General features: G+C 36.6%; 2 protein-coding genes across 2 annotated transcripts in view; both read left to right on the top strand.

Annotated features, from left to right (window-relative positions):
• Pgls (6-phosphogluconolactonase) overlaps positions 1–10,758 on the top strand; it is a 12,408-nt gene extending 1,650 nt beyond the window's left edge. The window contains exons 2-5 of the mRNA XM_045745198.2: positions 460–660; positions 2,677–2,802; positions 4,221–4,378; positions 9,202–10,758. Coding sequence (XP_045601154.1) covers positions 460–660; positions 2,677–2,802; positions 4,221–4,378; positions 9,202–9,303 — 587 coding nt within the window. The 3' untranslated portion in view covers positions 9,304–10,758. The remainder of the gene's footprint in view (positions 1–459; positions 661–2,676; positions 2,803–4,220; positions 4,379–9,201) is intronic.
• Positions 1–14,452, top strand: part of mRpL28 (mitochondrial ribosomal protein L28) — a 188,531-nt gene that overhangs the window by 137,889 nt on the left and 36,190 nt on the right. The gene's annotated exons all lie outside the window — the stretch shown is intronic.

Here is a 14,452-nt window from a genome sequence, read left to right as displayed (position 1 = left end):
TCCCGAGGCAAAGCTCGTAACCAGATTCAAATTTTCCAAAGAATTTGAGCTCATAACCTGAAAAGTTCGTAAATACAGTAGGGGCATTCGTAAGCCAAGGTGTCACTGTACAACGTATTTTTTTTATACTTTCTTACAATGCATTTTTATACTTTCTTAGTGTATTTTTATACAATGTTAGATTAATGATCTGCCCGAAACGCTATGCGTGCTAGTGGCTTTACAAGAATGTAAAACTTCAAGGTGCTGTAATCTCATAAACCCAATGTATCTTCTTGTATATAAATAAATAAATGAAAATAAATAAATAAAAATAAATAAATATAGACCATAGCTGATTTTTATATATTCCATGAAACCTGTTGGATTTTATCTCAGGAAGCAAATGCATACAGTACTGTGCTGCACATCAACATTTAACACTGTATACAATTAAAAATAATAATTTTACTTTTTCAGGGGGATCCATGGCTAAATTTGTGTGCAGTGGACTACCATCTATTAAAACCAATTGGGAAAAGTGGTCCCTATTCTTCTGTGATGAGCGGCTTGTACCTTTTACTGCTGAGGACTCGACATACAAAATTTACCGAGAAGGGCTAGTTGGAAAAACTCCCTTGACAGAGGAACAGTTTGTTCTTATCAACCCTGACTTGGATGGTAATACTGTAATATTTAAGTACTGTATTTAAAATTAATTTTCTAAAATAATTAAAATTTGAAACATGCCATTGAAACTTCTCCAGTACTGTATTTAGATGTGTGATCATTTTATATACAGTATTAAGCAGTGGCTCTTTACTTTTCCTTTGAAATCTGTGCACTTTCTGGTGAAACTCGGGCTGCCATTTTTGCAGCCCAAGTTTCACCTGCATATACTGTACCTGCTGGACTGTATTTAGCTGAAGACAGTTTCCCACCTCTCTGGTGTGTGTCCTTTTACCACACACAGTGTGGTGTGGGTTCAGTTTTGCCTGAGGTGAATTCTGTCATAATTTTCCTCTTTGGAGTTTACTTCTGTGATTTCCTCCACCATTGCTCAAGCTATTAGAAGAGGCATCAAACTTACTTTTGCTGGGGCTTCATCTCCAGCTGTAGCCACGTCAGTCATGGGAGGTGACCACCTCATCTGTGGCGGATACACATCACAGGCTCTGCTCTCCATTTTCATTTTAATTGCACCCCAGTTTGGTTCATTTCTATCCCCAATGGGGAAGGAAATCGAGTCTCTGTAGATAGTCTCACCGCTGGTTTCTCTTGATTTATTCCCTAATATTGTTCACAATTAAAGCATGCATTTAAATTGCTGATGGCGGGTGGGAGTCATGACCAGGCACTCAACTAGCAGTTGATAGTTAACAGTTGCATAACTATTTGCTACTGCTTTGAAACCCAACTATTGATTGGAGGTTATTTGAGTGAGGAAGGTGAGTGGAAATTCACCTACTCAGGTCATTTTGGTCTGAATTCAGAATTTCCCATTCTCCATTTCCACATACAGTATATGGCCTGGTTGAGGTGTTTGAAAATATCCCTGCTGCATCAGACATAAGTTGGTCACACTGACCCTGGCTGGATTCTGCAATGTCCCTTGGAAAGTGGGATATTGATTAAGAAAGCAACCAAGTGGGTTGCTTAGAAATGAACTTTTCATCTATACTCATAGTCTTACTTTTATCTTAAAAAAAAAATATCTTCCTTTAGTGGGTGGTCTAATTATGCTTTTCCTCTAAATTCAAGCCATCTTTAAATGTGCAGTTTTATAAAATTCTTAAAAACATTTGGAGAAAAATTTAGTGCGCCATTTTTGCTGTAACATAACGCAGACAATCTTGCCCTAGCTGTGCTAAGAGTATAATAGTTTTTCATGGTAAGAAAATAAGAAAATTTATAGAAAAAGACAAAGGTAAAAGGCTATGAAAACAAGAAAGAAATGCTACAGAAGTAGCATTATTTAAATGGACATTGTTTACACATTATCATAAACTTTATCTCCATAGAAATTGTACAAGAAAGATTGAAGGAGCCAGCCATAACATATTTATGTTATGCATTCCATATCCAATAAGCCATTTTCCCAGTCCAGTAAATAATTCAGATGGCAGGTATATAGTCTCCAGGTGTTCTGCTCCCAATACATCTTTACACTTTCTTCCTTACTGACACCTCTACCTCTTATGTGAGTTTCACTGTATCCTTCAACCTTATTTTTAGCTTCCCTCTTACATTTTTTTCCTGTTTATCCTGCTGAGATGTGTAACCACATCATACATTCACCTTTTCGCCCATCACCTCATCATAATAACTTTGGTTCACTTCTGTATTTCTCTATCCTTGTTTTTCCAGACTTTTCACTTCCTCCAAGATTCATCACCACCTACCAGTTAACCTCACCCAGAAACCAAGTGTTCAACAGTCATTTTCATTACATCTTTTAATTTCTCAATGATTACCAAGTTAAATTGACTGCAGCCTTTCCTGCATGCAGTTTTTATAATACCCTCCGGTCCTTAACATTTGGTATTACAACTTACATTACAACTTACAAATAATTAAAAAAACTTTATTTCTATCTGAACTACAGTATTTCTATTTGTCTGGTTTAAAAATGGAAAGTGCTAAGATTCTCAGTATTATACAATGGCAGCTGTAAATAATTCAAATGTTTTCCTCCAGTGGCAGATGCGGCTAAGGACTATGAAGAAAAGTTACGAGCTAGCTTCCCAGATTCTGAATGGCCAGCATTTGACATTCTGTTGCTGGGTATGGGACCAGATGGACATACTGCATCACTCTTCCCAGGTATGGTACAATCAAAAGGTAGATGATTAAGCTTATCATAAAGCATAATAAATTTATTACTATTACGTAATTAAAGCTTTGTTACGGTACAATTGGTGTGCTTGTCACTTGTCCAGTCAGGTGCACAGTATTGGATCTGGCCAGTAATTGGACGAGTGACTGTGGACACATCCTTAGCTATGGAGACCTAGTTTAGAGTAACAAGCTTTCTGTCTCAAAGACGTAAAATACTATGTGGTGCTTAAGAACATAAGAATAAAGGAAATTGTAGAAGACCTATTATCCCATATGTGGCAGCTCCCACTGTACAGTATTTGTCTCAACCCAAACTCATTCATATACAGTATTGTACTGTACATTACATGTCTAACCTATGCTTGAAACAATCTTAGTAATCCTGTGTTTATTGTTACCTGGTAATTTGCTCCATAAGTCACCAGCCTTGTTTATATTAAATTTACTGTGTTTGTAAACATATTTGAACACGAACCCCATTCAAATTTGTATGTACATATGCATTCAAATTTAGCCCTCCACAAAAACAAAAACTGCTAATTTTAAACAAGTCTTTGATCAATTTAATCCATGCTAACCAAACTCTGTTGACCACCACTAGGTGAAAAAACAAACATTCTCACACTCTTACTTGGCATCATATGTGACCACCCATGTGCTGCCAGCCAAGACCAGTATCATTCCTGTAAGCCAAGTTAACTGGCCCAATGTTGGACATTGTGTCCTGTTTATGGGTCCTATGCTGTGAATGTTTCTGTGTATGCCAATTGCTTTCCGTGACTTGCCTTCCTTCTGGTTTGGCCTTGTTGGCACTTTTCATTAGATGAGATTCATCATCTGTATGCTGTGTATGTTTATGTTTATGCTACTTGCATCTGGTCTTTCCTACCTGTGCTCTCTGATGCTTGCCAGTTGCCAAGCTTCAGAAAGATTTGTACCTCACTTAACTTTGCTGGCAGGGTGATGATGAATACCCTGTCCAGTTCAGAGCCAGAGTGCTGCATGTAGATAACCAGAGTGCTCATCTTTATTTTTTGACAACTGATGGTCATTTTTGTTGCCTTCAGCACATCATCTCCTGGGTCAGAAATACTTTTCCCCTTTGGGTGTGTGACATTTGTAGTTTTAGCAAAGAACCTTCTTAGGCAGCGGGCCATTTGTGGGCGGAAAGTATTTTGAAGCCATGGTCTTTTAGATGTATTAAATATCAGGTTTTCTCTGTTAGTGCTCTTTGTTCAGTCTCTACCACTAGCAGCAAGCATCAGTGGAGGCTGCATTGGAATGTAAATATGTACAATCCAACTTTACAACTTTATTATCGTCTCCATATGTTAAAAGAAACATACCTGAAAAGCCAAATATATTGGTCGTGGCTTTGGATAATGTGTACCTCTTCTTTATAGGTCACCAGTTGCTTGAAGAAAAAGACATTTGGATTGCTGCCATCAGTGACTCTCCGAAGCCCCCGTCATGTCGTGTGACTATGACTTTCCCTGTGATAAACAATGCCAAGTGCTGTGTGTTTGCCATGGCTGGCCAAGGAAAGGCCGATATGGTGAAGGTGAGATTTTTATTCCAGCATTTTCATAAAATCTTGCTAGAAGAAATTGAAATAAAGTTAGCCTAATTTTATTTTGACATTGAAATGCAGTAGGTGTACTTGAGGTGTATTGTAAACCAGGTTATTAGATGCCATAAACCATTGCACCTTCTGCAGTTACTTATTTTCTTATTTTTTCCTGTGGTAGTTTCTCCAGTGACACTGGATCATGACATTTGTTTTTGCTATCTCAGTTCCTGCTCTACCTAATTCAAATGCTTATGCTTTGGTCATTCACTGCCCCATGTTAATTTATTCACTGACCCATGTTAATTTAGGAAATTAACTTAGGAAACATAGCAGAGACAACGGAAATAAAGATGAACCAAATGAGGAGAATAATGATGACTTAGTGGAAGAGTTTGGGACTAGGGAAGAGTCAAGTGTTGTGAAAAAAGATGGATCTCTAAATGAGATAGTTGAGAAAGTTAATCAATGAGCATAGAGACGAAATACCAAAGGAACTAATTGGAGGCCACAAGGCGATGAAGGAGTTGTGAGAGGAACAAAGGGTTTTGATGAAGGAAGTTATAGACCTTAACAAAAATCAGATGATACACGTAAAAAAAATCAGATGATACACGTATGGATGGGCCCAGGACCAACCAGGCATCCATGGGAGGTAATCAGACACTTTAGGGGATCTCAGTGAATGCAGGCAGAGTTCTGGATAGGGATGCAGGTGCTCAATAGAGGAATGCAGAAGCTGTGGATAGGCATAGACGAAAAACAACCTTATTATAAGAAACCTTGCAAAAGAAGAAAAGAATGACAAGAAACTCATTGAGGCAATGTTAGAGAAATACATTTCATACATAATACACACACACATTTTGTACTATAGTATGTACAAGTTATAGCTTACCTTTATTGATGACTAGTTGGCGTATGGAAAACGGTGAGGTGGTGGGAAATAGGAGAGGTGTTATTGTTTGGAATGGGAGTCCCCTTCCATTATAACATCAGGCAGTGATGACTTCTCTGGGGTACTCTTCTCTGCTACATTTTGCCTGCATTCCAATAGGACCTGGTTGTGGCTCATTGCTTCTTTTTCTCACTAAGAACCTTTCCATAGACTTATTTTCCCTATGTCTGAACACTTGAATTTAATGACACTGTGATGCCTCACTACAAAGGTTAAGGCAACAGCTTACTGCAGCTTGATTTGGGCGAGTTGTTTTAACTAAAATTTGCATTTCTTCCCATACTGCACACCACTTTGTTGAGGAAGGGATATTGTGTAATGCCTCCTCCTCAACTGAAGAAATTTCCTCAGCTGTCTCTCGTTGCTGCTCCTTGTGAAGGGCTAGGAGTTCTTCGGTGGTCAGTTCTTCGCTGTGTTCCTCCACCAACTCACAACACTCACAACACTATGAATCTCATCTCTCTTTTCTAAATGTCTCAAACCATCCTCTGCTCGCCTTAAACTCTTTCGTAGCTGCATCACTTGTTCCAAGGATTTTCTTTATAAGATCTTCATGCAATAGCCTTGCTTTTTCACAAATGATGGCCTCTGGAACGCTATCACCTGCTAACTCCTTGTTGTGTATCCAAATTAATAATAACTTTTCAACATCAAGTGTTTGTGTTCTATGTTTCCTGATTATTGATATGTTTTTTGCCACTTTAGCACTCATAATGTCCTTTTTCTTAGCAAGTATGGTGGATATTGATGACAGATTTCTTGTACTGCCTAGCTAGATCAACAACCTCCACATCATCTTCATGTTTATTAATGATCTCTTTGTTTTTCATCTATGGTCATCCTCATATGTTTTCTTAGGTTGAACCTTACTACTGACTTTCTTGGGACCCATGGCATGATATACAATAGTTACTTTTATGTTCAAAAAATAAAAAAGCACAAAAACAATGAAATTCATTACAAAAAATTCAAGCGCAATCGTCACTAAGTGGACGATCTGGCAAACTGAAGCAGGAGGCAATCCCCAACGGAGGCGGAAACAAATGGGCCAAGTTTCTTTCACCCTGATGCGTCTGTTCACCTAGCAGTAAATAGGTACCTAGGAGTTATACAGCTGCTACGGGCTGCTTCCTGGGGATGTGTAACAAAAAGGATACCTGGTCAAGGACCTGGCTGCGGGTACGTTAAGCCCCGAAATCATCTTGAGATGACCTCAAGATAACCTAACCCCCCCTCGTGCGAGCACCATATTTTATGATAGACTACGAATATAGAAATCCACATAAAGGTCAAAGATAATGAATTTCTAGATTACCAGTGAGGTGACTATCAAGAAATGAGAGAGTAACTGCAAACTATCTCTTGGAGGAAACTGATGGAGGAATATGGCACAGAAGCATCATGGCAAAATTTCAAAAGGGTCATCATGGAACTTGTTCAAAAATTTGTGCCAAAAAGAAGAAAGACAAGAAAGGGGAACTAGATGGATGTGACACAAGTCGTAAAATGAGCATTGGTAACCAAGAGGAACTTCTGGAGAACATATAAATCCATGATAGACATCACTGATTACGAGTTATACAAAAGGGCACTAAACTCGGCCATTCAGAAGATCAGATCAGCCAAAAGAAACTACGAAAGAAAACTTGCCCAAAACATAACGATTCAAAATCATTCTATGCCTATATAAGAGGTAAAACCAAAACGAAGGACTCAGTTGGACCCTTAATAGATGAGACTAACCAAGCTATAATGGATAATGAAAGGGCAGCAAACACAATTATTTTTTACATCAGTGTTCACACTCGAAAGGCTGGATGACATCCCATCACTAGCCCAAATGTTCAAAAGAGGAGAGGAGAATAAATTTAGCAATATGCCCATAACATGCAAAATAGTTAGAACATTGACAAACTTAAGACTTCAAAGCCACAGGTATGAATGGAATCCAATCCAATCCAAAGTCTTAAAGGACTGGCAGAAGAACTATGCCTACCGCTGAAACTACATTTCTCAAAATCTCTGGATCAATGGGTAGTCCTTCCCCTGCAAATATGCAAATGTCACCCCTATTTTCAAAAAAGGCAGAAAGAGCTCGACAGAAAACTACTGGCCGATCAGCTTGAAATCACACATCTGCAGGCTCATGGAGAGAATCCTCAGGGAGGGAATCATTCACCATCTTTCAGTGAACAACCATGTACAATCGACACATGGATTTGTTAAAAACAGATCCTGCCTTACAAACTTGCTCACATTTTTGGAAACGGTAACCAGCTACTCGGACAAAGACCTTCCGATGGATGTAGTATACATGGATTTTGCTAAAGTCTTTGATAAGGTACCACATGAAAGACTGGCATGGAAATTACAGGCCCATGGAATGAATGGTAAAATATTAGAATGGATAAAACAATGGTTGAAGAAAAGAAAACAAAGGGTCGTGCTAAATGGAAACGAATCTGAATAGAGAAATGTGATAAGAGGGGAGACACTAGGGTCCATTTTAGGACCTACCCTTTTTGTCATAAACATCAATGACATAGATGAGAATATTACAAACTACATCAAATTTGCAGACGACACAAAGATTTATGGTAAAGTGGGAAATGATAATGATATTGAAGCGCTTACAAAGAGATCAACATGAATTCCACAAATGATCAGAAGACTTGCAAATACTTTTTAACATCGACAAATTCAACACCATTCATGTGGGACATAACAACCTATGCCACGACTACCAAATTTATAACATTACATTACAGCAGATTGATGAAGAAAAGGACCTTGGAGTCAAAATCCACCACTCATTAAAAGTTGCACAACAGGTGGGTGCAGCAGTCAGAAAAGCTAACCAAACTCTTGGGATAATCAAGCGTACTTTTGGCTATAAGGAAAAGGTGGTAATGGTTCAACTGTATAAATCTCTGGTGTGCCCACATTTGGATTACTATATCCAAGCATGGAAACCTCATTTTCAGAAGGACATAGCTGCTCTGAAGAAGGTGCAACACCGGGCAACAAAAGTCATTCCAGAGCCAAGTCATCTCTTGTATCAGGAACGCTTGAAGGCAATAGGGCTAACAACATTGCAAACCAGGCATGACAGGAAGACCTCATTGAAACTTAAAATACATACTAAACAAGTTAGAGATGTTGATCCAGATATTTTCTTCAGAAGGTCAGATGTACAACAAACAAGGAGCAATGGTTTCAAGCTCAACAAGTCATAGTGTAGGACTGAAAACAGGAGATGGTTTTACACCCACAGGTTTATTAACCCATGGAACCACCTACCCGCCAATGCCGTAACTGCCAAAACTGTGTTGAGTTTTAATATGTACCTGGAAAAGATCAAGGCAAATGGGGGTGACCTTCGACAAGTCGCCGGCTTCCTGTCCTCGTCGAGACTACTAGGGTTAGTGGCCCTCTGGTAAATCAGATTAGTTCCCCCACCTGCCTTTCTGAACTCAGCCCCAGTAGACTCCTATCTCCACCCTGTCTGATCCTACTTCTCTAGGGTTGAAAGTTGTACCAGGGATGGAGAATGAAAACTGTCAGTTTTGTTTTTGGTAGTTTGACATTTTTCCTAAGCATTTAATTTATGCAGGTTTGTGTCGGTACTACAGTATATTGTATTAATCTCTGATTCTCATGCACTCTCCATGTTGCAAGGACCTTGTCCTCGGTAGGAAATAATCTTTCAGATATCTGTTGTTACCTGGTACGACAATAACAGCCAGAGCATAATCTAAGGGAACTACCAAAGCAGAGCCCCCCCCCCAAAGGGGGCATTTCATTTCATTCACCGCTCTGGTTTTGATATACTGTATACAGTATATTTATTTATCCACAGCGCATCCTTGGAGATGGTGAAGCTTTGCCTTCTGGTATGGTGAAGCCTGTCAATGGAGAACTGATTTGGATATTAGACAAGGCAGCAGCTTCAAAGCTCTGAAAAGTGAAGACCTTGATAGTGTACTGGTCATACATTAATTGAAATCAAAATATACGTATCATTTTGAGAAACTTATATTTTCATGCACTGTATTATAAAATGTGTGTACAGGATAGCAGTGGCAAGCAGCCTTTATGAGTGCTTCTATGATTCAGCAAACTGTGATCAAATTTATAAGTAACTATCTATTGGAGATGTTTATTAAATTAGTAAATAACTTTCAGCTTTTATTTGATATCTAATCTTATTGGACAGATTCAGCAGCCTTTGCCAAATTTATTTACCTTTCATGTAGCTGGTACAGTACTGTATATGTAAATGGTTAATCAACAATTTATGAGAAATTTTTTCTATGTCAGTCCTTTAATTAATAACAATCAGCATTATAAATTGCCATAGCAAAGTAAAGTTTGAGGCTTAACTAATGAATTCTGGGTACAATGTACAGTATGATACTGTTTTTCCAGTCAAACCCTTGAAGCAAATTCACAAAACATTTATACAGAAAAATTTAAGTTAATTTTTTTTTTTTTTTTTTTTTTTTTTTTTGTCAAATGATATTGTAGGCTTGTTCTTAAAAGTACTGTATAGAAAATACACACACACACACACAAAATAAAATCTCTTAGCCGAGATTTCTCTGCTGCCAAATCGGCAGCTGTGATATTCTCATTCTTGGGTCTCGGGTAGCCCTCTCTGCTCTTTTGTTCTTGTAGTTTTTCCATGTCCTCATAGGTAATTAACAGTACTGCTAAAAATTCATCACAAAACATTTTCTCCTGCATTTGCTACTCATAGCAACTAAATATTGACACATTGTTTAGTACAGTACTATATTTTAAGCAAAATTTATATTCTAAGTTGTAACCAGTCATGATTCGAGCATAGCTTCATCAACAAGAGGGAGGAAGAGATGTGTCAGACTGAAAACACATACAGTAGTTGGACTGTCAGAACAGAACTAGGACAATTTGTTGTAATATATTAGTAGCAAGTAACAAGCTACTTTAAAATGTGTGTTATCCGGTTTTAATTAAGAGGTTGTATAAAGCATAAAGTACTGACAACAAATTAACGAAACATTGATTTGAGAGTAGACATTATCGGAGAACATTTTGCCAGCAAAGGGTTTATTTGCCAAAATCATTACAAGCAAAACATCTTCAATAGTCACAAAACAGTTTGTCTGGTGTTTTATCTTATTATAGTGCTTGGTGATAAGTGTGCCTTATTATTTTTCTACACTGTGAAAGCACTCTTGTATCACATTATTTAAAATAGGGGAAACATAATGAATTTTGATGTATACCAGCATTATTACATGTAAATAAAATATCCAACATAATTAAAATTAATTAATTAGGGATTAACCTTAAATATATTTAAAGGTTCATTATCTCTAATGGTTCAGCACCCGTTTGTATTTATAAAATCAGAATAAACACAGTATTGGCATTAATGTGTTTTCAAAGAATGTATAAATTAAGTTTATCAAGCAAATTTTTAAATACTGTACACTACATTTATATATATAATGGATTTTCTGTGTCCAGTTCAGATAAGGGGCCGGATTCAGGAAGGTACTTGCGAAGGTTTTTCCTCTTAGCTAAGAGCGTTTTCCGTCTTAGCGCCTTCGTGGCGGCTACGTCCGTATTCAATTAACTACCCTAAGTGGAAAAACCTTCGTAAGTTCATTCCTGGATTTAAGTGTGGTTTCGACCACTCGTAGCTTTACGTAAACTGGATATAAGTCATTTTTTCTCTACTACATAACACTGGGATCGATTTATGATATTAGAACATGACCAAAATATTATAGCTGGTGAATCTAGTGAAGAGGAATCCTTCGTGTTAGTTATATATGCATTCTCTGCTTGAAACTTGAAGTAAATATGTGTTTGATGATACTGTAGTAGAATTAGTTTTATAATAGCAAGATATTATACCAGTAGTTATTAAGTAAATAAACACTGGTGAACATGAAATATGAGAGAAGGTGATGAGCCCTGCCTGATGGGATCATTTACTATCACCAAATGCGCCTGTTCACCTAGTAGTAAGGGTGTACCTTAGCTATACATACCCATTTCTAATTTATTTAGTTTGGTTTTATTTTGAAATTAAATCTGGGTGAGACATAAAATAAAAATATGCTGCACAAATGATGTTAGGTAAGGAAAAGGATAAAAATGTCAAAAACTTTATTCATTGAATACTTAAAGCTATAATTATGACTATATAGATTATTAAAAAAGAGAGAGGGAAGTAGGGGTCCAAGACCTCTTCCTGTTATACAATTTGGGTGTGGAACAAGTAATTATCAAAAGAAGGCACCATGCCGGGAAGGCTATGTAGCAGTAAGGCAGTGAGGTGAGGCAGCTACTTATTTGAGAAATGCTTATTTTATTTACCTTATAAGCTGAGGCAACTTATTTTATTTGAGGAATACTCAGCTGATTCCTCTACATTTAGCATGGAACAAATTTGTGTCCAAGACCTCTTCCTGTTACTCAATTTGGCTGTGTGTAACCAAACTAGAAGTGCTCTACAAATCAAGGGACCCAGAATGTGGAATGTCCTCCCGAATCATGTCAAAGGCTGTACCCCTCTCAACCAGTTTAAGAGTTAAACCAAGTACTGCCAAATTAACTCCATGTAACCTAACTTACCTCCTAAATGTCAACCCATGTCTTGCTATTTTTTAAACAACGCTGTTCACCAACATGTGCAATTGCTGATTTATGCTATGTTAACCCCCTTTTTGTATTTTTTATTCCTTTCAACACAATTTATACCTAATCCCGATTACTATTAAGTTTTAGTCTGTGTTTTTTTTCCCCCACACCTTGCCCGAAATGCTATGAGTATTAGTAGCTTTAGGTATTGTATGTACTAGCTCTGCCTATAAATCCATCATTATGTTTGTAAATCAACTGTATGTACTTTTCCTGAATAAAATGTATTTATTATTTATTTCTTAATCAGTAAGTATTAAAAGAAGGCACCAAGCTGGGAAGGCTATGTAGCACCATTGTGTGTAACAATAAACCAAATTTTTTTTAACAAACAATGCACCTGTATGGGAAAACAAATCCTGTCAGCTGTAAAAATATTGATGCAGTTATTTAAATGAAAAATATAATGAAAGAAATATTACTTGTTTATTTTTACCCTATCTTTTTGTACTGTACAGTATATCCAAGGAAGTGAAAAATTGAGACATAATGCACAATTTAATGAATGATTAGCATGGATTTGCAGTTCAAAAGAAATATGACTTGTATTACATATCAACATGAGATCTTAATGATCCATGGTCAACATGATTTAATAAGGATAATACGGTACTGTATTTGTAATACAAACTATAATTTAAAATCTTTATTACTGATTTTTTTTATTAAGAAGATTAGGTATACACAGCAATGTGCTGCTACCCTAGTCTATATGGAATATTACACAGTGTAGATAAAAAACTAGCTATAAATTTATCTAATACTCCCATCTCACAGGATGGTTAGACATACTGTACATGGAATCAATTTAGAAAATACCAGCCTCAATACAAAAAACAAATCAACTCTGACTAAACAACTCTAAGCAATTTTCACAAGAGGTAAGCACTGAATCATGGAAACATTATATTATAATTACTCTTACCAGTTTCTACAATGTTTCCATGATTCAGTGCTTACCTCTTGTGAAAATTGCTTAGAGTTGTTTAGTCAGAGTTGATTTGTTTTTTGTATTGAGGCTGGTATTTTCTAAATTGATTCCATGTACAGTATGTCTAACCATCCTGTGAGATGGGAGTATTAGATAAATTTATAGCTAGTTTTTTATCTACACTGTGTAATATTCCATATAGACTAGGGTAGCAGCACATTGCTGTGTATACCTAATCTTCTTAATAAAAAAAATCAGTAATAAAGATTTTAAATTATAGTTTGTATTACAAATACAGTACCGTATTATCCTTATTAAATCATGTTGACCATGGATCATTAAGATCTCATGTTGATATGTAATACAAGTCATATTTCTTTTGAACTGCAAATCCATGCTAATCATTCATTAAATTGTGCATTATGTCTCAATTTTTCACTTCCTTGGATATACTGTACAGTACAAAAAGATAGGGTAAAAATAAACAAGTAATATTTCTTTCATTATATTTTTCATTTAAATAACTGCATCAATATTTTTACAGCTGACAGGATTTGTTTTCCCATACAGGTGCATTGTTTGCTAAAAAAAATTTGGTTTATTGTTACACACAATGGTGCTACATAGCCTTCCCAGCTTGGTGCCTTCTTTTAATACTTACTGATTAAGAAATAAATAATAAATACATTTTATTCAGGATAAGTACATACAGTTGATTTACAAACATAATGATGGATTTATAGGCAGAGCTAGTACATACAATACCTAAAGCTACTAATACTCATAGCATTTCGGGCAAGGTGTGGGGGAAAAAAAACACAGACTAAAACTTAATAGTAATCGGGATTAGGTATAAATTGTGTTGAAAGGAATAAAAAATACAAAAAGGGGGTTAACATAGCATAAATCAGCAATTGCACATGTTGGTGAACAGCGTTGTTTAAAAAATAGCAAGACATGGGTTGACATTTAGGAGGTAAGTTAGGTTACATGGAGTTAATTTGGCAGTACTTGGTTTAACTCTTAAACTGGTTGAGAGGGGTACAGCCTTTGACATGATTCGGGAGGACATTCCACATTCTGGGTCCCTTGATTTGTAGAGCACTTCTAGTTTGGTTACACACAGCCAAATTGAGTAACAGGAAGAGGTCTTGGACACAAATTTGTTCCATGCTAAATGTAGAGGAATCAGCTGAGTATTCCTCAAATAAAATAAGTTGCCTCAGCTTATAAGGTAAATAAAATAAGCATTTCTCAAATAAGTAGCTGCCTCACCTCACTGCCTTACTGCTACATAGCCTTCCCGGCATGGTGCCTTCTTTTGATAATTACTTGTTCCACACCCAAATTGTATAACAGGAAGAGGTCTTGGACCCCTACTTCCCTCTCTCTTTTTTAATAATCTATATAGTCATAATTATAGCTTTAAGTATTCAATGAATAAAGTTTTTGACATTTTTATCCTTTTCCTTACCTAACATCA

The sequence above is a fragment of the Procambarus clarkii genome, chromosome 1 (genome assembly GCF_040958095.1).
Source record: "Procambarus clarkii isolate CNS0578487 chromosome 1, FALCON_Pclarkii_2.0, whole genome shotgun sequence".
Classification (NCBI taxonomy): Eukaryota; Metazoa; Arthropoda; class Malacostraca; order Decapoda; family Cambaridae; genus Procambarus; species Procambarus clarkii.
Note: the sequence above shows the minus strand (reverse complement) of the source record. Positions and strands in the feature narration are given on the sequence as shown.